This window comes from Augochlora pura, chromosome 1, assembly GCF_028453695.1.
Source record: "Augochlora pura isolate Apur16 chromosome 1, APUR_v2.2.1, whole genome shotgun sequence".
Lineage (NCBI taxonomy): Eukaryota > Metazoa > Arthropoda > Insecta > Hymenoptera > Halictidae > Augochlora > Augochlora pura.
The window spans coordinates 5,721,590-5,746,411 of record NC_135772.1 but is presented as its reverse complement, the minus strand read 5'-3'; the positions used below and the strand labels follow the sequence as shown (position 1 = coordinate 5,746,411).

At 37.5% G+C, this 24,822-nt stretch overlaps 1 protein-coding gene across 6 annotated transcripts in view; it reads right to left on the bottom strand.

Annotated features, from left to right (window-relative positions):
- Positions 1-1,945: 1,945 nt before the first annotated feature.
- The window catches only part of LOC144469308 (insulin-like peptide receptor), a 41,038-nt gene continuing 18,161 nt past the window's right edge, over positions 1,946-24,822 (bottom strand). For 5 of the 6 annotated variants that reach the window (XM_078179410.1, XM_078179419.1, XM_078179439.1 and 2 more), the window contains exons 3-9: positions 22,919-23,355; positions 22,529-22,812; positions 20,900-21,311; positions 17,163-17,316; positions 16,359-16,536; positions 15,441-15,609; positions 1,946-14,786 (exon numbers count right to left, since the gene is read on the bottom strand). In XM_078179410.1, coding sequence (XP_078035536.1) covers positions 11,739-14,786; positions 15,441-15,609; positions 16,359-16,536; positions 17,163-17,316; positions 20,900-21,311; positions 22,529-22,788 — 4,221 coding nt within the window. In that variant the 5' untranslated portion in view covers positions 22,789-22,812; positions 22,919-23,355 and the 3' untranslated portion in view covers positions 1,946-11,738. Of the gene's footprint in view, positions 14,787-15,440; positions 15,610-16,358; positions 16,537-17,162; positions 17,317-20,899; positions 21,312-22,528; positions 22,825-22,918; positions 23,356-24,822 lie in introns of all 6 variants that reach the window. The other variant, XM_078179429.1, reaches the window with a different exon arrangement.

Genomic DNA, 24,822 nt, shown 5'->3' with positions numbered 1-24,822 from the left:
ATTACAAAACTGAGAAAAAAGAAAACTTTGCGAGAGTAACAAACTTTTGGCTTATGTGACTAGTTGTAATACTCAGCGGCAATACTAAATTAGTGCAATGTAAGTATGTACATTTGTATAACTATATAATGATTAGACGTAATGAGCACAGTAAAGGCCGCGGCGACAACGCGACGGATTGGATGAGGCGAACAATTTTCAGCGATAGTAAATCACATGTGACAAGCAATCAAACTGAAATTTTTCAATCGAACAATTTTCAATTGAAACGTGGATATCCCTGCGTGTTTTATACGAAGCAATGTAATCTGTTTCCGACTTTCACATTAATTTTATACCGTTCTCGCCTATCGTACACTATATACAATCCTTTTTTTCCATATTCATAACGAACAAAAAACCATTAAGAGATTTCATTGTCTTTTTAATTGCCAATCGGCTACGTCGAATTTGGATACGGTCTCTCTTAAGTCATTTTCATATTTATTTGATCAGCTAGTCGGATATGTGTTTACCCATTGAAAATCCACGATTATAAACAAGCCAGCGGAAGAAATAACGAAACTCGGCTTCCAGATTCTAGATGATCGATTAATCCAATCAGGAGAGCTCTGATAAAATTTCAAAAATCGTCACTGCTCTTCGCTCTTGAATTTTAATTTTCACGTTCAATAATTTTACGACCGGTTTTAACGTCATCTGGAAAATGTTCACCGATTTCTAATACCCAATGCGCGAGTGATAAACAACTAACGAAAGTCCTTGACTATCTGGCTCTCCGTGGCCAATCGCGAATTGTTTTAGTGCAATTCTAGTTTCTGAAACTCGTTATTTGATAGAATGTGTGACGTGCAATACGTACATTAGTAACGTTCGCCGTGGAAGAATGGTTCAAGGGTAAGCGAAACTATGTTCTTCACATGTCGAGTACATTGTATCTCAATGATACTGAAACATTGTTGTACAAAACAAGGTACGTAGATGTTTTTCATTTTGGCGATAATAAGACGGAACGGATGCGCTTCTTTTCTTCTATTCTTATACATACAATATCTTTAATTCGATTACGTATATGATTTGCCTTTCGTGCTTCGCTCGTTTAACTCTTTCACATTTAATCGTGTACTCTTCTCTGCATTTATACATATAATATAGCTTAGTGTCTCTGTTCATATATTTACCGTCAGCACTTTTATTGCGCTGTGCTAACTTGCCCCGAAGAACGTCTATTCTTTGCCAAACATTAACAGTCACTAGCATTTTGTTCCTAGGAGTACAATTTCAGTGACACCGATGCTTCCGAATCACTGTATCCGCCAGAGTATTCTCGATTTCACGTGATCAAAGTCTAGTTAAAGCCTGAATGTTCTCGTACACGGTCGCATTCTTCTTCAGGACGAATCCGGAATTTACTCAAATTAGCACGAGTTGGAAATTAGGTTGGATCGTACCCTGTTGTCGCGTTGTCGCGGTCCTCCGTATTACCAAATTTGTTAACTTCTGCCGTTAACAGGGAGAATCATTTCGTCGCACAGGGTTTTCTACGGTTGAAAAGCCAGCTGAGCAAAACTACCATATATTTTCTTATGGTAACCCAAATTGAATATTCTTAGTATAGTTGTCATTCATTAGAATGAAAAGTTATGATCACAACTTTGACACGAATATAACATCTACAATGATAAAAGTGAGCACACAATGACTTCAATTTTTCTTTTCTCAGTTCACCTACGAAGAAATACGATTAGCACTGTTTACGACAAGTTAAATTTCAGCTTACATCCAGCCAGCTTGTTCGAAAACCTGTGTGACGATTCCGCTATCAGGCTGATCGTTGAAGTATATTCGTCAGACATTTCATCCTTAGCAGATATTACATGTTCATTCGTAACATTAACTGTAGACATGGTAGTGCATTGTTCAGTCACAAATAAAACCCGAATCGTTCACGTATCGATACGTTCTATTTAACGAGAAGTTTTAAAAGCCGTACAAATTAATAAATTAACCGGTAGTTCTCATTCATTGGTTATACTAATTCTATACAGTTCTCATTGATGCTTAATTAGTATGTTCTGCATATCGTTTTAAACTGATATATTACGTTAAGTATTACATCGAGTATTACAGGTGGAATGGGAAAATTATGGCAGATAATAATAATGAATGGGAAAAATAAATATCTGAACCTGTACCTTGCCTGCCGTCATCTTGTGAAGGATTTTGCAAAATCAGTTACTTAACTACTCTAAATAATAATAAATAATAATAAACTGGATGAAACAGCCCGAATGTTGAGAATGCATCTGGACAACAGCGTACGACCGCATACAAATATCAAACTAAGTCGGTTATTCGTAGTTTCTGTCTTGCAAGACACGCATGCCAGAATTCTTTTAAAGATTAGTCGCGTCTTTTAGGAGAAGCTCTGTAGTATGGTTTTCTCATTCCACTACGGTACCATCCATGCCTAGAGTTATATCATAGCGAGCCACTATCCTCGCATCGCAATAACGTCCTCAAGGATGTTGCAATTTTGCGAAGATACGGATTAAAGCCGAATTTCGTAATGAACGATTTTACAACAACTCTTCGTCGTATGTTATTCAATTAGAATGCACAATAAATAAATCATACGGTCAATTTTGTATTGTTCTAGTCTCTCAATTGCATTCAATATTACAGTTTAGCAAAAGTAGTCCGCAAATACATTTGCATCATGGTAACATCTGTACAATCGGAAACAGAAAGACTATTTTCGAGGGCAGGAAACATTATCAATAAGAAACCAAATAGGTTAAAGCCTGCGATTGTTAACTGGATATTATTTTTAAGTTTTTATACATACACAGACAGAGATAGCTAAATAAATTGCTTAACACGTAAAAGAGAAATTATCTTTGTTAAAACATATCAATACGTAACCTGAACTACTAACTTTCTCAACCAGAATTCGAGTATACTTGGAAAAATCGCTCCAGTTTCTCAAAGTTCAAAGTAATCGAGCTACCTCGATTGAGTTCGGATCTACTTGAAAGTATTACTTTCCCTTTTTTATTTAAAAATTAATTAATGGGATTCCAAGTTATCAACTTAAATTTGTATCTATTTACAACGCACTTGATCCCATTTCTGCTGGTGAAATTATAACGTGAAAATTAAACGATATACAGCGTGTTGGAATTCAGCGAACTAAACAAAGCAAAAAGTTCAAATAAATTTATACTATTATATACAAGGTGTCCCAAAAAGGTCCAACAATCCGGAGATGGGTGTTATTTCAGGTCGCTCAAGCAACCTTTTCCTTTACAAAAATGTTCTTCGAGGCATCGTTTAAGAGTTAACGAAAAACATTGACCAATGAGAAGCGAGCTCCGCTGGAGCGAGGAGGCCGAGCTAACGAGCAAACAAAGCCCAGTTTCACTCCATTAGCTCAGCCGTCTCGCGTCAACGGTACTCGCCCCACATTGGTCAACGTTTTTCGAGAATAGCTCGCTAACAATACCTCGGAGAAAATTTTTGTAAAGGAAAAAGTTACTTGAAAATATCTCAGGTAACCCCTATTCCAGGACTACTAGACATTTTTTGAACACCCTGTACGTTTTCTATTTAACAATCTTCTCCGCGTATAGGTAGATAAAACGAAATCAAATATTGGTTAATAATTCTCTACACGACTTGACAAAGATCACAAAAAGTCGAATTCGATAATCTTTGATAAGATATGATTACGTTCATGTGGAAGCTAGAGCCGAGCACTCTTAGTTATTTCTTTGAAGCTACATCAAGATTGCAAAATAAAACAAGATTACGAGAAGTGTATGTTTATATGAACTGCTTTGCTCGTATCAGCACGTTAAATTCGTTCATTCTGTACCTTTTATTTGCGACAAAATATTCTGTACATTTGCTCTATTGAATGAGGAAACAACAGCCACTTTGTCCGCAACTTTGTCTTAAAAACTGACTCTGTACTTAAAATAGTATATCAGTCGGGTATTGTAAAACATTAATTGTGATGCAATGTGAGAAATTCGGCTAAAATCATCCGAGACAGTGGCTGCTGACAGATCACGGATACATCTTTCTCTGACGGAGAGAAGTGCCGCGTTTCATTGGTCACGTAAACAATGCTTAAAAGCATCGTTGTTACTCGAATAACGAAAAACGATACAAAATTTGAAAACATCGATCGTTTTCTCGTGTCTTTTCTTTTCTCTCGTAAACCAACGCTTCGCATCTATTCTTCGGAGCTTATGGTCTAAACAACGAGCGCGCCGGTGAACTTGAAACCAAAGACTCGCTTACAACTTGGACGATGAAGGAGATATCCTAACGCTCAAAAATGTTGGATCATCAATGAATGATTGAATTCGAGTTGTCCTCGTTCAATTTCTTTCCGTTGTTAAAGGTACATTTTTCTTCGGAATATGATACTATAATTAGCTAAAATATAATCCATTGGTTCTGAAAAGTGATATAAATTTTCCATTGTTCGTTAATTTGTAAATAGGTTATTTTGGGTCAACGTGATCCAAACGCTAAACTAAGGTTGAAGTGTAAGGCAGAAATGGATGATCGAGGTACTATCTCCGAATCTTTTAATCGATCGCTTTTGAGCTATTTACGAGGGCCAAATATCGTACATATTTTTGAGCAACAGGATATCCAAGATTAATCTCGTTGCTTTCTTTAAATATTGTTATTTTGCGAGGTGTTAATTGTTTTCTAGCTTTTGAATCGGATGAACCGTATTTACTAACACGGTCCGTGAATGAAGCTGCGACCCAACCAGATAGTCAGCTGATTCGATGAAAGGGTGGAACGAGACTATCGAAATGAAACGAGAGACACCCCTAATTTAAAACTGAGTCTTCGGCGCAAGTCCACTGAACATTTGCCGTATGCGCGCGTCTACAGTACCGTAACTAGAATAATTACCAAATGGAATTGATCTGCGACGACTGAAGTTTGCCTTTCGATAAACTTGAGTTCCGCGCTTGAGCTCCTATTTCGAAATGAAAAACAAAGATCTATTGCCCGTTGCTTAAAAGAAGGCACGGAGTATTGGTAGAAATGATCCCACCCTATTAGCCCCAATTTCCAGGAAATAGTGACTCTGGCCCCGTGACCGTCATTTTCGGCTAGGAGCACATCAGATGTGTGTGTGTGTGTTCAATTTGTTTTGAATCTAGACTTTTGTTTATTGTTGACTATGTTATGCGCTGAATAAGAGACGTGATTAGATGGAGTGGGCGACCGACTCTCATCACTCCTCGCGGCCATTAGTTTATTGATCTTCTTGTTTACCAATAGTTGTAGATTTCGAAAGGTCGTAGAAAAGTGGGGACTACAGGTAGGAGCTTGCTCATCGTTAGAAATCGTGCCATCTTTTGAACAACGGACAGTAGTTCGCTTAAACGGGCCACTTGCCAGCTAATGAACCGCTTAGTCGTGCTGTGTCCAACTAGTTGCTCATGGGAGCAGTTTTCAATAAGGACAGAGCAACCGGAGCCATAAGTCACGCCACCAGTATTGGAAAATTAGTAGTGGCATGGTCCAAGATCAAAGCACTGGTCACAAATGCTGACTGTTTTCTCTTGAAAATAATAAATAGACGGTGATAATTTAGACGATCTTGGATGCTGTTAAAACACACATTTTCAAACAACTTCATTAACCGTCGTTATTGTTTGAAATTTCAGTTAAGTAATTAATTTATCTCTCGTTTACTGGATGGTTTCGAAGTAAGGTCTCTATACAGAGTGTCCCAAAAATGTCTAAAAATCTAGTAAAAATTTTTCCGAGGCATCGTTAGCAAATACCGCCGATGCGAGAAAATTGTTGTAAAGGAAAAAGTAGCTTGAAATGACCTCAGGTATCTCCCATTTCCGGATTGTTAGACATTTTTGGGACACCCCGTAAACTGGAATCTGCTTGAAGATCCTCTTTGTTCACCTGGTTGCATGACTTTTGTCTCTCATATAGCTCCTATTCGTTATCTTGTAGCAAGTGGACACGCCTAATTACGTTAGTTACTTAGGCAACTAAGGTGCTATACAAGTATTTAAGTGACGAGGGAAGCTACGGTTCGAGGACTGTCAATAAATTATGTTATTGTAAATTGTAAAAACGAATCTAGAATTTTACGGTCGGGCCAAGCTTAGTCACTCATTGAAAACTTTGAGTTAACACTTTGCGAACAAGCGTCTGCAAAATAGTCTAGTCGTGTATATGATCACGAATTGAATCAACGTGAGACACTAAGTTTGAATTTACCGCAGCCGAAATCTGCTGGATAAGACTTCTGTTTTGTAAAATACAAATGCGGTAGGTAAATGTGTTAATTATTCTCCTCCGAAGCGAATTCATCGATCAATTCTGATTTCGTCCGCAAAGGCTTAAACCCGATTTCTCGTAATCCTAGAATCCTAAGATTTTTCTATTTGTACAGAGATTAACGAGTTGCATATATTAATATTTCTTTTATATGTATATATATGTGTGTGTGTATATCGCGATTGGACCTCTTATGCAGCGTGTACAGTGATTGAACTGGTACAAGTATTCGTTACGCGTATTATATACAAGTCGGTTTAAATAAAACAGAGTACGAACTAGTAAGTATGTATCTTAGTGACTTAGCGAGAAAAGGCCTTCTAGTTACGGCACTCGGGACGACCAACGAAAATTGTTTCTCCAGTCGCGTCGCGCGTTCCCATTGCGAATTCAGATATTCTCTGACTGATTGGAAGAAACTCACTCGGAACGACTTCTTCCTGCCTTCAGGCACTAGACGGCAATAATAAATACTAAATTAATTACCCAGATAGAACGCGACGTGGCTCGATCGCCATCGTTGGCCCGAGATTGACTCGTCGTCGCAGCGTATGCTATTATTACCTAACATCGTTAATAATTCCCTTCGCCGTTATTTAGTTTATCTGTTTAATTAGCCCCGGCTAGAAACCACGAGCGCACGGTTCTCTTATTATTTACACGATTTAACTCTCTATTATTGCAACAGTAACAAAATATTCGTATTTTTTAACTTCTTTTTTTTCTCTTGAAGCTCGCGGGAGATACGTTAATGCCCATTAGAGTATTTTGATTTCGATAATATTCTATTTTCCAGTCTCTCGTCTCTTTTTTGCTCGTTTAGTGAAATTCAATCCTCCGTTTCTTTCTTCTCCTGGTACATGAATCGTACGTATGGTCGATAATGAACACCAAATGGAATGGGGGAAAAGACACGTTTTCTCGTGTATCGTTTCAAACTTCCTTCGACCGTTCGAAACAATTTATACGTCGCTCCTACGGCACGCTTAAATTCGTTAGTGTTCTACCATCCGTAGAGTCGTTGGGATTTTTATTCACACGCGAGCAACGTCGGGCCAACGATCTGTCGATATCGTTCCGTCCGGGTAGACGTTCTTCATTTTATTATCGTTAACGCTACTATTGTTTCGCAGTATGTACAACGTGTGCGATCGCGAACATCTCGGAAAGTGGTTCAAGACTCTGTCGTACGTATACTGAAAATTGCGGAATCTAAACGCAATTGCACCGCAAAACGTATTTCTCTGGCAACGTAGCATTATCCAATTTTCATTCACAGCAAGAAATAGAAGATACTATGAAAATTCAGACCAATTTCGATTAATTTTCGTTTCCTATGCTGTCATCCTTATCGCGTATTTGCAGAGTTTTAACTGTAATTCCACTTATTTTTTTCTCAAGTTTTTTCTAAGTTTCTCCTTATTTAAAGAATATCTTGTTAATTTAAAGCTTCATTTTTTGGATGTTTGGAAACGTTAGTTAGTGCAATTTAACTAAGGTGGTCAGTACGAGCCAGCGTTTCGTCGGCCAATCGACTGATTTTAAGTTCTAGGAGTACGTATAGACGTGATGCAAAATGGAAATTTGATGCAACAATTACAAAAAATACGAGCCAAATAAAAATTGCGGGTCTTCGGTAGATTCATAATGATACATCGATATTTTTGAGTTCTTTTTATCTGTTTACCATTTTAAAACATATATACTCATTTGTGTCTGGTACGTTCTGTAGATGTAAATTTAGTTTTGAAATGTAATCGTTCCATGGTTCACGATAATCAGTAAACTCGTCATCCAAGTAAATCGCTATACATAGAACAAAACAAATGCAGAGAGAATCATTCAGAGAATTATCATCGATATTCGTTCAATAATTCATTCTCGATAATCATCGGCTGCCCCCTTGTCCGATAAATTACATCTGTCCAAGAGATTTACTTCAGAAACAAAGCTGCTTAACGCTTAATCCCTTTCTCTTGTTACTATTAAATTGCAGTAACATCTTAGAATACATGTGACTGTGTACTGTACACACATACTGTCTTAAACACTACACTTTCTCCCGACAAACATTATTCTCAACTACTCACCCGCCCGCCTAAGAAAGAATATCGATTTCGTAAAATATATAGTAACAGCCCGTGTTGGACTTTCGATTACATGTACCATTAGATTTCTCCATAAATTGTGTAAACTACTGCTACGAAATCGACGATACATTGAACACGCAACTAAAACAAACAAGAACCGAGACAATAGAGGGCAAGTTTGAAATTGTATTTTTTTTTCTAATAAAATGTTAGTAATAACAGTTAACAGTATTTATCAAGTAGTTAAAATATAAAATCGATCAGAATCAATGTTACTAAATCCGAGGAAATACTTCTAGACAATTTAAATGTTAGAACATCCTATATGTCGAGTAATTTTCTGACGTTGAAACTTATCTACTTTCTTATTTGTAAAAGTTTTTACTTCTGATATCAAAAAAAAAAAAAACTTCTGATATCAGAGAAGTGTTCCTTTTCAATGTTCCGTCGATTGCGTAATCTTCTATTGCGCAAGTAGTTTTCCGATTAAACGGGATGCTAACTGAAATGTGACTTCTTTGCGCAAATCTTGTAATAAATATGTTATATTCCGAATTCTTACATAAATTCATGTAACTATAGATACATTACAGATCTTTACGCATGATGTTCGTGAGTGATTTTCTAAAAATCAGACGAAATGAAACATTTATCATATGGAAAATAAATTAAGAATTCAAATTTATTTTACAAGTCGACAGGTAATATCAGTGCATAAAGATCTATTGTTTAAGAAGCCGTGAAAGGGTATTACAAATTTTGCACGCTTTGGAGGTGTCTTAATTTTTTTATCTTTTCCAAAGACCTCGGAACCTTTACCTTTCTTAATCGAAGGCTTCTGAGATATTGTATCAACGACTCGATTCGACTATTCTTTCGTTCCTGGAACAATGAAGGACCGAAGCATACCTCGACAAAATTGAGGAGGGCTGAATTACGCAGTCCGAATCGATCCCACCCTAGACTACATCGTGTCCCTGTATATTCCCGTTGCCTCAGTCGATCGATTAAGAATAAATATGGCCAAGAAAAATACTCATCCGGACATCTGTTACTATAAAATACGGATACTCTCTTGTTGTCTCCTTCGGTTCCCTCCGCTTAAACCCTTACCTTACTTCATACTTATTGCAAAGATTGTTGGCATATTTATTGCAAGTTTACCTAGATGATACCTGTACGTGCGTAAACCGCGCACCCATTCGAGACCTTGCCCTTTTCGGAGGAAAATGCTCTCGCTACTTAGTTTTTGGCGCAACATGTTGGGATTGCGGCTCGCGCGAACGATATACATTTAATGAGGAACTCTGATGTGTGTATGGTTGGATTCGCGTGTGCCGAATGTGCAAGCAATTTCCGGTTGGTTGATCCGAAATTATCTCTCGTGTGTTAGTGTTTCTCTTATGTTACTTATTTCTTGGATACTGGGATACCGTGAGAAAGCTACGGTTTTTATCTTTCGAGGAACCGATGCTTTCCCTTGACTATAATGATTTCGTATTCCATTCGTTTCTTGCCGCTTCTGTTATATCATTTAGTGAATCCAACAGCCCAGAAATAGCTTCCTCGCGGAACTGGTTATACCCTAAAGAACACGCTAAGACAATAATCCTGTGCCACTGAATTATAAAGGGATCAAGATTTCTCTATAAAATACGAGGTAACACGGGCCAATCGTGAAAGGAAGCGACGTACGTTGTGCCGTGTCGCCTCTATTTACAAAATTTCAACGTAGAGTTTGTAGAGATATGTATAGGCAAACCTTGATGTCTCGAGTTTGGCACGATGTGATGCAACGCAACGCGAAATGTGTACTCGGGAACGTTTTCTTCGTACGTGTACAAGTGATTTCGTTGTTGACACTGTTCGCGGCCTATCAGTTTGGTCAACAAGAACAAACAACTTAGTTTCATCTAATGTACAGCCAGTAGAAGAAGTTTTCGTACACGTTGTAAAATATTTCTTAAAGCTGTACATCCCCGATCGAGGAGATGAGAAATAAATAATTTATGTATGACTATATTCAGAAACATAATATTTATTATTAATGAAACAGTTAACAATCGAAACAGAAGGGACAAACATAACAAAAAGAAACGAGATTTCGAAACAAGATTTGGCGCGTGGTTCCAAAGTCAAGTACAAGTCAGTTTCGTGCCTGTCAATGTACAGACGAGATCTAATTGAAAATAGTTTCTTCAAAATGAAAACACAAATTGCAATTCGTGAATGAGAATTAAGAAAAGGTGCAAAACTTTACGACCAATAAAATATGATTCCAATACAAAGGCTCTGAAATTGGCAGGAATGATTGATACATAGATCGTGTAATTGCATGTCTCATATAAACGTAGCTAATAGTCCCGTGGTTTTGTTTGAAAATTTATACGATAACAAGGATCAAAAGTTTTGCTAATTAGCAGAACAAAATTATTACATTTACTCTACTAAATCAACTTTCAAAAATGCAGCAACAAAATCTATTTGATTGATATATATCGAGTTTTAATAAAAAAAAAAAAATTGAGATCGAAGAATATTGATTGACAATTATTTTTAAAATATTATGTGTAATAATTTTATATGCACTTTGTATTTCATTTTTTCTATGTTTGTCTTTTTCTTTGTTTTAACTATTACGAAATAAATATATACATACATATTTGTGTTTCCTGCCATAATAACGAAAAAATGATTTATCTCGTATCTGATCGATCAGTGATATACTGAATTTTTTTTAACTGACTGTACATCGTTTCGTTAATAAGTGAAAAATTCAATAAAATAACCCTAAGGAAAGCAGAATCATATAGATTCTAATTTTTCGAAAAATGCATTGCAATGTTTAACGTATAACCCAGAATGATAAAACTCCAAGGAAGATTGAATAACAAAGAATTCAACGTACAATCACGCGACAACTAAACTTCGTATAATTAATCAGTTCTTGATGATATTGACAGCTACAGCTACTAAACGCTAAAATTGCTCATCGAACAAGAGGTCAGAGGTTGCCTCGATAGGTCGAGGAGCTTTTGGTTGCGCTTCTAATAGAAGAGAAACTCTTTCAAATGATCACGCAGTGTTCCTTCCTGGAAAACATTTTGGACACACAGAACGGCGACGTCTTATTCATTGTTCGTCACCATCGAGGTTCTCTTCGTAAAAAAATCCCGTATGTTTTATAATTGGAGTTCGGCGAGAACATTCACCTGTGCTCATCGGGCGAATCGCAATATTGCCCAGAGTATCGTTTGTACATTGTATCTACAAGGTCTTGGATTGGCGATTGGTTCGCCGAGGTCAATCTCACCGATCCAGAGGCACGTTCTCCAAATTGGTTACATTACCGAAATGCTGGAAACCGTTTTTGAAGATGCGACCTCTGCTGGTGCCAGCTTTGGTCTGATCTAGAAGCGTCACGTTGTCCTCGAACTCCTTGACCCAGCGGGCCGTCTCGTTGCCCCAGTGGAATTTGATAGGAGCGGCCGGATGATAAGGCCTTTTCATGCCCGACTTCCGGGTCTCCACACCCTCCGCGGAGTGGTAGAATGAGTTCTCACAAAAGTCCTGCCTAAGACGAGGCTCTAGTTCGCCCACAATCTCCATGAACGTGGGGCGATCACTGGGTCGCCACTTGAAACACTTTTCCATGATCTTGTTAATGTTCTCGGGACAGTTCCGCGGTATGTTTAACGTTCCTTTGTGCAATACGTGGCTAAGCACCTCTCCGTTTGAGAAACCTTGATAAGGCATTTCAGCCAAGGTCAAGATCTCATAGAGAACCACGCCGAATGACCAAACGTCAGAATCGGACGTAAAAACACCGTCGGAGAGACTTTCTGGCGCCATCCATCTAATAGGCAGCAAATCTTTCTCGCCAATTTTGTAATAATCAGTCTCGTAGATATCCCTAGCCATTCCGAAGTCACCGATTTTGCAGACCAGGTCCTTGGACACCATACAGTTCCTCGCAGCAAGGTCACGATGCACATACTTCTTCGACTCTAGATAGGCCATACCGTCGGCAATCTCTGCTGCCATTCTCACGATGCCGCAAGCGTCTGGAACTAGATCCAGCCTGTCGCGAATCTTGCGTAGATAAGTCTTCAAGTCTCCATTCTCCATCAACTCCATGATAACGTACGGAGGATTCTCGATGGACACCACACCTAGGAGCTTGATGATATGATACGTCGAGAAGTTCTTCATTACCGAAGCCTCGTTCAGGAATTCGTTCTTTCCCCTCTGGCTGGCCGTCTTTGAGATCATCTTAATGGCCACCGGTGTCGTCTTATCGTAGATTCCTCGGTATACATTGCCAAAGTTACCTGTGCCAAACTCCTCTACGATTTCGACACTCTCTGCAGGTACTTCCCAATCGTCGATCACGTACTTAGTTTCTATATAGTCCGGGTTCACGATTGCTATCAGTCTTTCTTGTTTTTTCTTCTTGTGTTGTATCCTCAATAGCACGAATATCGTGATCGAAATGACAGTAAAAGTGGCTACGGTCAACAAGGATATCATAGTAATCGGGGTAGCGTTCGACACATTTATGGAGAAGTGAACCACATCGGAGTAGAGACCATCGCCAGCTAGAGACGTTGATCTCATCCGCAGACTATACCTGCCGGGGCTCCGATTCTTGATGAAGAAGCTGTTCAATTTCTCTTTCTGCCCGAAGTTAGGAATACATTCCGTGATCTTCTTGGCGTCCTTGATGTCCAGATTAGTATATTGTATAGTATACGAGACTGTCATGCCGTTAGGGTTTTTCACCAAGTCCCAAGTCACTTCTACGATAGTGTTGTTGGTTACGTACACTTTCACGTTCCGTACGTCGTCCGCGTGTTCCAATTTCTTGGTTCGAGCGTTAGAGTACTGGATAGACGAGCACATATGCGAATCGTTCACCTTGATGCCGCACGCGGCGATTGATATGCTATACCGCGTAAAGTGCCGGAGATTCTTTATCACGAACGAATTGTTCGTTCCGCTGACATTATAAGTCACGGCGCCCGCATCTGCGAAGCCTACGACGTTGTTCGAGTTGCCAGGATTTTGGGAATTCCCCTCCTGCTGAAGCGAGGACGATAATTTGTAGAATTTGTCATCGACAGAGTTATAGTTGTTGTAAACACAGTAGTCCCTCCAACCGGGCGAAATGTAACTGATGGTCGTATTCTCGTGGCAAAATATCTCGAACTTCTTTGAGGTGATCACGTTCACGTGCTGGTTGTTTTTCGAGCAACAAGAAGCAGCGTTCATTATGGGGGTCTTGATGGTCACATCGGGTACTGTCTCCTCGACCTCGTTCTGCAAGGGATTGTCGCAGTAATCTCGGTGCGCGACCAGGTTATTCTCTTCCGAAATTATGGAGCTAGAAATCATGTAGTAACCAATGGGTCCGTTTGGGAAGATAGGTGGTTCCCACGTGACCAAGATTTCAGATTCGCTTTTAATAGTGCATACCACATTGACTGGCGGAGACGGCATCGTACTTTTGGTCCTAAAGAAGATAATTTCGGATTGACCGACCTCATTCTTCACGAAATTGTTGGTGTTGCGGGCATTGAACGTTTTCACGAAGACTGCGTACATGGTGTACGGCTTCAAGTTGGTGATATGCTTGGACACGGTGTTTTTCCACTTCGGGATGTCAACGTCAAGAATCTGCCATGCATTGTTGCCGCCACAGGCGTTTGACTCGTAGCTGATGTTCTCGTTCTCGGTCTCCATATAGTTCAATAGGTAGCTAAGCAGCTGTTGGCCCGGGGTCGGCTGGTAGCTGTCCCAGACAAGGTCCGCGTAGTCCGGTCCTAAATCCTGCACTGTGATGTTGATATTGACGACATTGCAAGCGACCTTCTCGCCGTTCGATTCCGGCTGCACTTCCACGTCCGTAAAGTTCGTAATGTTCACCATCTTGCTGAATTCCAGAATCTTCGAGAGGCACAGCTTCGGATTGTAGTGGAAAAACAGTCGGCCGTTCTCGATTTGGATGTTCTGCTCCAGCGGGAACAAATTCGACAGATTCGGATTGTCCAAAACCGCTAAGCTGGCGTTATTTATGTCTAGTTTCTCGCCACGGATCACCTTCAGCTTCTTAAAAAAGCTCAGCGACGTTATGGGGAACGAGTGAGTGATTTTCAGGTACTCCGTGATTTCTTCGATCTGGCCAAACGCCTCAGTCAACTCGTTCATGATGTTCGGATTCCCGTTACGGATCTGGAATTCCAGAGCCCCTCTTACCACGGTTGTGCCACGGTACATTTGTGCGTCCGAAATATGACGTATCAAAGCACCATGATTCACCTTCCGGCATTGGTTCTCACAGACCCGACACGTGGTCATCTGTAACTCGACAGTAACTCGCATTATGTACGTGCTGTACAAACTGCATACAAAGTATACAGAGTGAACCATTTAGAGCAAGTCACTTGAATGCAACGGAAAACAAAGGAAAGTTTGAAGTTGGTATTTCTGTACGAGTATTGGCAACTGACTTTCTAATTTTCAATCATATATAACGTATTCCTTTTTAAAATATGAGATAAAAGTTATGCCGGAACGTTAGATATATTCTGAAATATTACCCTGTGTTTTAGAATTTGAACTAATGATAGGTAAAAAACTTCATTCAATTAAGTACGTGGGTACAAAATCGTGATTTTCTCACATATATAGCGATTGATGGACGACCTAGATCAAGAGATCAGTTTTTAAATACCCCATCCTATATGCCATAACAATTATAACGGAATTTTACGACTTAAGATCAAGAAGAATCTGTAAAAAAAATTCATCTCAAAATTGACCATGATCAGAATATAATACTGTACCGTATTGTATTAATGCTGAAGAAGAACTATTAAAGACTGATTCTCAGAATTGGTTAAACACAGTGTGAGTTATAAGTAACTCACATGGCGTTCAATGTGTTAACTCGCGACAAGTAAGGAGTTAAAAAATAAGATGGAATCGTGCCTGTGTGGAATAAAAACTTACATTGTTTTGATCTAGAGCATCCTCATACCCCTCAGGACACTGAGTCAAACATGACCCATTGAACGGCCTCCATGTTTGTCCCTCCTCCAGCATGTATATCCTTCTCAGGCGACTATTGATCTTCACGCATTCATCCTTGGTGATGCAGCGTCTCGAGAGGTAGGCGTATCTGCGATACAGATTCAGCGATTCAGTAATCGAAAGTACTGTCTACTGCCAGCGAGAACGGCTAAGACGTGACCCTATTTCCTCGTAATTCGATCCATTGACATTGTCAATTTGACCAATAGCACAATTACGTGGGCCTAACAAACAATCAAACTCGCATATCTCACAGGTGATATCTTTCCAGCCGTAAATAATGTTCATTATCGCATCGGTCACGTGTAGGTGACATTAATTTTTTATCAGACCGTAAAATTAAATTTTATTGTAATATATTGAACAAACTGAACGTTACTAGGACTTTTAGAGTACAAAAGAGCTTTAATAATATTTTGTATAATTTACTAGTTTCAGTTTCATAAATTAAAACGGCTTTGATATTGTGATCATTTCTGGATCTGATATTCGGCACTTAAACTGCTAAATAATGTTTCTTCCTATTGATTTAGTGTTCTTTTATGATGTATTAGTAGTAATAAATACAATGTAAAAGTATTTGATCACCATATGAATTCAATAAAAAGTCTTTCCAGTGAACATAATTAAAGCCAGTGATAGGCAAATGACAATACTCATTCGGGTATCCTGCAACTAAAGATTGAAGCTCTTTTTTGTCTATCCTAAGATGTTCTTTATCACCAACAAAAAAGAGCACAGTAATATGATAATTACTTACTATTAATTATTTTAAATTAATTACTATTAATTTTTTAATTACTTGTTATTAACAATTTATTAATAGTTATTACTCACAAATGCGGGGGACAGTTTTCCACGCATTTTCCCTCGTGTCGATAATGCTTGCACACGTAGCAGTCGCTATCACTTGGACCACGACATTCGCCGAGACATTGTTTGTGACATTTTGGTTTCTCCAAACTTTGACAGTGCTGCGCGGTCCAACAAAGACCTTGTGGGCAGTGTGAGCAACCTGAAACACGATGTATAGAGAACTGTGAATGCAACCATTAAAGATACTGCATTATACTTTTATAAAAATAAGCTATAGTTCACATCTTTTTACATTAATTTATTCTTCTTACATTAATAATTAATTTTATATATTAAATATATTTAGTGATTAAGCATTACCATCACCAATACCATTACCAAGTAAATTTTTAAAACTATAATTACGTTGACTAAACATTTCTTTATCCTTAATCGTCTCTCTAGTAGAATGAAACAATTTATCCATGTAATATATATCTTCATTTATTTTCATTTCTAGATTTTGATAACACAAGAACCAAACCTTTCACTATAGAAGAAATGATTAACGTTTATATTTAGAATAGAATATATTTGTAGTTATAATGACTAAAAGATTCTCAAATGTAATACTTTCAGAGAAAGAACAACGATTTATATTCATTTGTAATATTGATTCCATTTATAATTAAATGTTTAAATGTTGATGACAAAAAGTTAGAATTTTATTCAGCACCAACAGAATGAAGTTCATAATTGACACATTAATACTAAAAATTAGATTCATTAGAAAGTACGACAATGAATTCATCGAAACAAGTAGAGACAATTGGAGACAAACGATACCTGGACAAGACGATTCCTCCCGATTGTCCTTAATAACATTCTCGCCAGCCGAAACGATAAGGTCCCAGTTCAGGTTATTCGTGTAGCAAAGCGTTGGGTTTTTCTCGATCCGTACGCTGCCCCTGGAGATTTCCATGAGCTTCTTCAGGCCAATCTACAAGAAGAGGATCATGTGGACTTGAGCAATTCAGACGCGATATTGGCAACCAGGGGTCGAACTACCGGTTAATTTGATTGACTAATTACTGTCACTTGACCGACGAGGTCAACTAGCCGCGCCAGGCGAATTGAAACAAAACTACGTAGACCAGCATCTCGCCATGGAGTCGCCATGAGAATGATCGGTCAAGAAATTAGAGTTTAATGCCGTAAAACGATAGCTAAAGCTACAACAATATAAATATTGCATAACGAAATCAATGTTGTTATTTATTAATGTTTCTGTCTGCTCAGTTCTCTCGAACTGTCGACGCCTGTATTTAATTCGTCTCGTGATTGCGAACTTCTGAATGTTCGTTATTTATGATATGTAACTTAAACATTAATCGCAGAAAATCAAATCAAATACACCTGCATTATGCACTTTGTGTTTGTTTCATTTTCGCTGAACAAATTGTCGGCATCATCTCTTCATAAACTTTGCTCGACTTGTTTTATAATAACAAGACAGCCGATCTTTATATAAAGAAAAAATTTATTTATTAATTGCTACAATCGGATGCCATATTGAAATGTCTTTATTTTCTTAACAATTTCAGTAAGTTGAATATAATGTGCTGATAATCTTAACTAAATTAAATAAATAAAATAAAATAAATTAAATAAATAAATTAATAAAAGCTACGGTATTTAATTAACAGCACTTTGAGAGGCCGCTAATAAAACCGCGGTGTAGTAGTTAAGGGTTAACTTAACTTTCTTTACAAATTTCAGTGATACAGATATACGATATTTAAGGCAAAGTAAAGAAAGTGTTATATTCATACTGTATAAAGAAAACTAGAAAACAGTGTCAACTAGGAGAATTAGTGTTAAGAACTCGACACGGTGTTATACAGGGAGTGAAAGCATGCATGTGTCGTGTATCATTTTCCTTACAACCGCAGAAATAAGAAATTAAATTTTTAATAAGATTTTGCAGAAGAGAAATGGTGTTAGTTTCATACCGTTACTTTTACTTTTTCGCCTCTTTCTTACAAACTTTCTTTAACATCATATGCTCTAATTTCTCGAACAACATTGCCACGATGTCGATAGTAAAATTTCGATGTAAGTAAACAACAAATGTATTCTGCTTTAGTTATCAAGAAGAAAAAATTTTATTTCCTTAAGATATTAAGATTGCCCTTAGTATAATAAAAATTCTTATCGAGATGTAGAAATTGCACTATTATACTAGTTACCATAAGCGGAAACTTGCCGGACAAGGAACGTCCATAAAAAAGAAGTAAATAATTCAATTCCAGAATTGCAGTCATGTCACTCACAGCCGAGCGACTCAATTTCAGTCTTTGCTTTATAAAATAAATTGCTTTAATTTTCTCGATTGTTTCTTGTGACTGTATGTACATCTGATATTTGATATGTAACAAGCAGATATGGTATGTAACAATCTGATATTTTATGTAACTGGTACCATAACAATTAATGTTGAAAATTTACTCTTAAACACTAGAGTCTGTTTATCCGATTGAATTTCATGACTGCAGATTTCATTCAACTACCCAGATATAGCTGATACAAGTTAACATATTGAACTGGGAGCTTTCGCTTAAAGTTATGCAAATAAACGACATTTAGTTTCGTTTATCCTTTTTACGCAATCGATAACAAACCAGTAATAAATTCTCGGAAAGCAGAGTAACGCGCTCACGTTTAGTAACGTGGCTGAATTAATCGCACAGAAATTGGATATAAAAGTATCAGTCGAGTTTTATAACGTTAAAATTACTGCTCCACATGTTTTACTTTTTATATATTGTGGATTGCTTATTATTAGTTTTAGTTGAAACGAATACCAACATTTTTTTGTAGGCAAACCATATTGCATACAAATAGATGTCACCGAGCAACATATACGAATAGACATACAATAAAATTGTACAATTAACAGTAATGATTGCATTTACTTGAATTATTGCTTCCGAACAGTATGGAATACGACGGATCTTGTTATTTAACTTATTCAACTTGTTGCTAGTGATTAACGGTACCATGCATATAAATCGCGTAAAGTGAAACGAGCAAAGACTAATATTTACCGTCTAAGCGAATATTGATTCAGGTTTATTTTCAATCATAACACGCCCGCGGAAATATCACCGACCACGCGATAAATAACTTTTTTCGAGGGAAGCTCTGCATTCGTTGAAAAATTTTTGACCTGCTGTCAGGACTTTTCTTTCACATATTCCCCATCTTCGATGAAAATATTAAATCGATGTTATATCCAGTCCGTCAAATTTCATGTATTCGTATACTTCTCAAATAATTTCCAATAAATACTTCATTTAATAAGTTACACAATTAATAACAGTATACCTTCGATCTCTGACTTTTGAAGATGATTAAAATTAGAGATCCCTATTTCACGTGTACTTAAATAGACGTGTAATTAACAGTTCCGAATTTTAATCCGCTTTGTGTTACGCTTTATCATTGGCAATATTTCCAGCAGTAGATGAACTTCTGTCTAATCGAACGTTTTTTATTGATATATAATGTTATGAAAATATTTTAATATTAATAAAGATGTTCTTTAATATCTTTGAAAAATCAAAGAACAATAATGGTTTAAAAAACTTGTAAATGATAATTTTGGCTTACGCTAGTAAGTAAACTCAGAATTGCAGCTTGACATCTCTATCTCAGCAGTATTGAATGGACATCACCAAGCATTGAAAACATAACCGTTTGCACGGATCAATTTATCGCTTTGCGATGGTACAATTCTATTTTAAAGCAATGAAACCTGGAATTGTATTTGCACTCAGCTAAGTATAGACTTCGTTTATGTTGCATACTAATCTTTAAAAGACAAACATTGCAAAATTAAAGCATAATAGTTACAGTTTATACAAAATAAGAAAATACACATCCAGAATTTTATTATAAAACATAAATCATTAAATTCACAATAAATTCATATGAGAAACAGGATCTTTAGCCTCATTCTATCCTATTTATGAAATATTCCAAACTATCAAAAAATCATATTTAGGTGGTTGAATTCGTCCGTCTATCACCAATAACGTTGTATTAACCATTTATATAATTCTAGTTCACTTTTACACGTCATCTTGTAACCTAACTAGAACAATTGGGAAGTACTAAAATTGTTTTTACATACCGCATAATTGTGACATTATTTATGAGCATAATAGGAATCAGTAAAATAAGTAACTATTAATGCAAAAGTTGCAATAATGCAATTAACGCTATGGATTAAAATTTGGGGTGCATTGACTTTAAAAAAACTGAAGGACATGTTACAAAGAAAAAGTGCCAAAACAAAATCAAAATGTACTCCATTGATGCCCCGCTTTTCCACGAGGTCGTTGAATTTATCGACTTTCATAGAACGAATATTTAAACCAATTACACTCTTTTTACAATTATAAATCAACCCTTGTTAATCTTTTTTAGGGATCGGTAAATTAAAAAGCTTTTTGATACAGCCAGAGGACACCGAGTCATTTTGAAACTAAAAAATATTCAACATACTGCAGTACACTCACCTCTTGGAGATTTTGCATTTCATAGACCATGAAGGCGTAGTCGGTCAGCAAAATATTGCCGCGTATCACCTCGAGGTTCGGAAACAGATTGGCGAGGCTCTTCAAGCCGTTCACGCGGTACAAGAGGACGTAACCGGTGACTTCTCTTAATTCAGGAAATTGTATATCCTGAAATTCTCCTTCGGAGCTGTTCTCAATCAGAACCACCTGCAGGTAGCCCTCTATCACGCGGCAGCCCTTCATCACCGGAAAATAGTGCACGCTGTTCCGGATGTCGATGCTCTGGCAAATGCCGTCTGCGATCGTCACGTTTTTCAATCTCCTCGGCTTTATCGTGAATTTCGTGGTCGGTTTCGGGATGTTCGTCGATTGGCTCGGCTGCTGATTTATGTTCGTGTTCACTTCTGACGATCTGTGTCAATGGCGAACAAAGGTTTCATTTAGATCACTGGAATTAGGACAATTGTTTGGTCACACTCGTGGGTTAGAGGATATTTACTAAATAAGCATTTCTGATTGCGCAGAAGGTCCAAGATATAGTGTTCCTTCTTGCCAACAATCTTAACATACTTGCAAGACATGATCAAATTCAAAAACTTACTTCTTCTGTCCAAATCTATCGTATGATATACGATTTGTTCATTCTTTAAACCACTGGAAAAAATTGTAAGCAAATAATCGTTTTTTTTTTCGTACACCATATAACACATTGGACAAAAGAAGTAACTTTTATTTGAAAGTTTTTCTATTTGCACAGTTTATAAATTATAGCAAAAAATTAAAAATAGTTGAATATTTGGTGGTTAATTTTCATCCTTAATCTAAAATTATTTGAAGATAGTTAGCAGAATAGTTAGGAGAATACTATTGCAGCATGGTTACGTCAAAGCAATGAAATCGAAGATGTAGGCCTTTAACGAGTAATCTACGTTTTCGATTTATTCGTCGAAGTTCAATGTATGTACAGCTACAATTGTATTGTGAAATTGTTTTAGCTGTGCAAACAGAGAAGCTGTTCGGAATCTTTTCTGTCAATGTTTGCTTCCGGCCAGTGCTTTTATTGGATTATTCTGCATTTCTTTTCTCTCCCGTTGCAATTACTGGATTGTAGAGTTTAAGCGTTCATGCCGGATAGAAATAAGCGACAGAACAGAGAACTCTGAGATTAGCCCAGCTTTATCTTTGTGAAATCGTATAAAGTCAGAGATCTGTAGTAATTTAGCTAAAATATCATAAAGGCTTAAGAATACTCATCGTCTCATGAAAATGAAAAGATTCAATTTCATTAGATTTACTATAGTTTTTATTATTGCGATTGCCGCAATAATTTATTCAATCATTCCGTATGAAAGTGTCTTTACAATTTTTATAATCGTAAAACGAGAAACCGATGATTTGACCGTGGTAAATTTAGTATCATAAAAAGCATTCGTAAAATCCGAATTTATAAACATTTACGAAAAAAATTCAAAAGAACGCACGTTTTTCAAATCGTTAACTAAGTCACTTCGCGTTATACGTATAATAAAGTTTCAAGTCCTATTCAAAGCATACCGTCGTATAAAACCCAAGTCCAAAATCAGAGTCTCTATCTCTTCCGCATCGATGACACAATAAATAACAAAGTACCTAGAGACATCGATGGCCCTGTTGCTCCTGTAGTTAACGACCCGACTGTAAAACTGGGGATCGCCTGGTCCGATCGAGTCACTGTTCCAGTGGTGCCCCCAGTGGTCCTTTTGGTCCGCACGAGCAGGATCGTATTTGCTCGTGAGGTCCTTCTCCCAGTAATTCTCCGGTATCCTGAGCCAGGCCGTGTTCTGGCATCGCGCCAATCGCGCCACGACGCAGAGGAATACGACGATCAGCAGCGAGCACCTCATCCTCATCTCCCTGTCTCATCGACACTGCTCCTATTGACGAAGCTATCGTCAAATCTTTCTAAATTATCCCGCCCCCTTAATACAGGCCTCGAGCCACTTGGTACCCAACCTGACCTCGAGGAAACGGTTTGCGTACCTCTACCCAATGCCCTATCTTCTCCTTCTCCTTCTTCTTCTTCTTCCAGTCTATTTCTCGCGATCAGAGCCTTGTCAATTTCACGAACCACGGTTCCCTAGACTTTTTTCTCCTCGCAAGGACCTCGATCAGCTACTTCAGGATAGCGGAGCCTTGCAGCTGGTGCTTCGCCAATGGTTCCTCCTTGACCTCGCTGCGATCTCCGGACTTCATTTAGACATTCTCGTAGTTCTTGTTCACTGTTTCAGTCCGTGATCGTTCTCAGGCGAGATTCAACGACTCTGCAGGATCCTAGTAGTGTTACTTTGCCAACGGATGCTTGGACCACTTCTAACTAACTCTTTCCGGAACAGCGCTGATGCTCACATCGCGGCAATGTTCAGAGTAGTTTCTTGTTGAAGATGAAGAACTTCTTGGCCCTCATGGCTACAGACTTTCTGCAAGTAATCAAACATATACGCTTTGATGGATTATCCGATACCGCAGATTCGCGTCGACTTGGCGCGTCAACGACCGACAGTAACTACAAGTAGTGTTCAATATATGTATTCACCCCTTCTAGATGGTTAGTATTAGTTTCCCCAATCGATAGCTTTGTCGAGTACATTTAGTGCCACATTTAACCCTGTAGCGTGCCGGTAGGAGCAGTAACACATTTCGGCTCTCAAACCGCGTATCAGAGATTTGAATAAAATTTGTTGTTGGAGACTGTAGTGGCAAAAATACTACAACACGCAGAAAAAAGGGGAACGGAAAATTGGGTATAATAAATAAAGACGACAAATACATGAAGAAGTTAAAGCAGGTCTAACGTGTGGAAACCAAAAGTAATAATAAAGTAAACTCAGCAGTCAGAACAGAGACACTTCGCGATACACCTATTTACTACAATTCTATTTCGAGGATAGGAGGAAGAGCAACAGTAGATTAAAGAACTTAGAGGTTAACAAGTCTATTTTCAAGAAAATCACCATCAACCAGAACAGAAAGAATATAAAGCAGATATAGATAATTCGATAAAGATATAGATAATTCGAACAGCGGGAATAAGCGATTATTTATTATAATACAATAATACCACACGCGTTATTACTTGTTTTTTAAAGAAACTGTACTTAAAAGTGCGCTATATAAATAACGAAAATCCTAGTATGAAACATATTCTATTCGAATAATACCATTTAAACGAAATCAATGAAACGAATGAAATAATGATCTCGCGAGAAAATATCAATAATATAATTGCATTTTATAAAAACAACAAAACTTATACTTAAAAGAATTAACGGGATAGTTTCACCTTTCATCATACTTTAAACTGAGTGAAAATTTCGATTTAATTGTTACAATTTTTATATAATTCGATTGTTCTTCTATTGAGATCGATCCGTAATCCACGGTTGCTGGTAATTATAAAAAAAATTGAGATTTGTTTTTACATCGTAATTATGAACCACTGCAAATAGAAAAAGTACCTGTTAGATATTTTTCTAAAAAGATCTATTTCGTATGTGAATTTCATCATATTGGCACGTTATTACACATGTATGATATTCCTTTTAGGTCACACTTTCCGTGACCGCAGTCGCTATCAGACCCGTGACACTAAACGACCACTTAACCTATTAAATTGCTACGACGTTCTGTCTTGGGTGATAAAACTCGACAGAATTCGGAGTTCGCTATGGTATTGATACACTGTTGCAGATTAGGAAGCATTATGAGGCGTGTATATTTGTAAAGAAATAGTTTGAATGGAGTTTCGGTAGAAAGGTGTATCGTGATTAAAGTAACAGAAAAATATATTGTACTTGCATTTTGCTAATGATGCAAATTTCTTCCATATACAAAATTCTTTCAAGATTAGTTTAGTTACATATATTGTGGTATCCTCGAATTTCGTT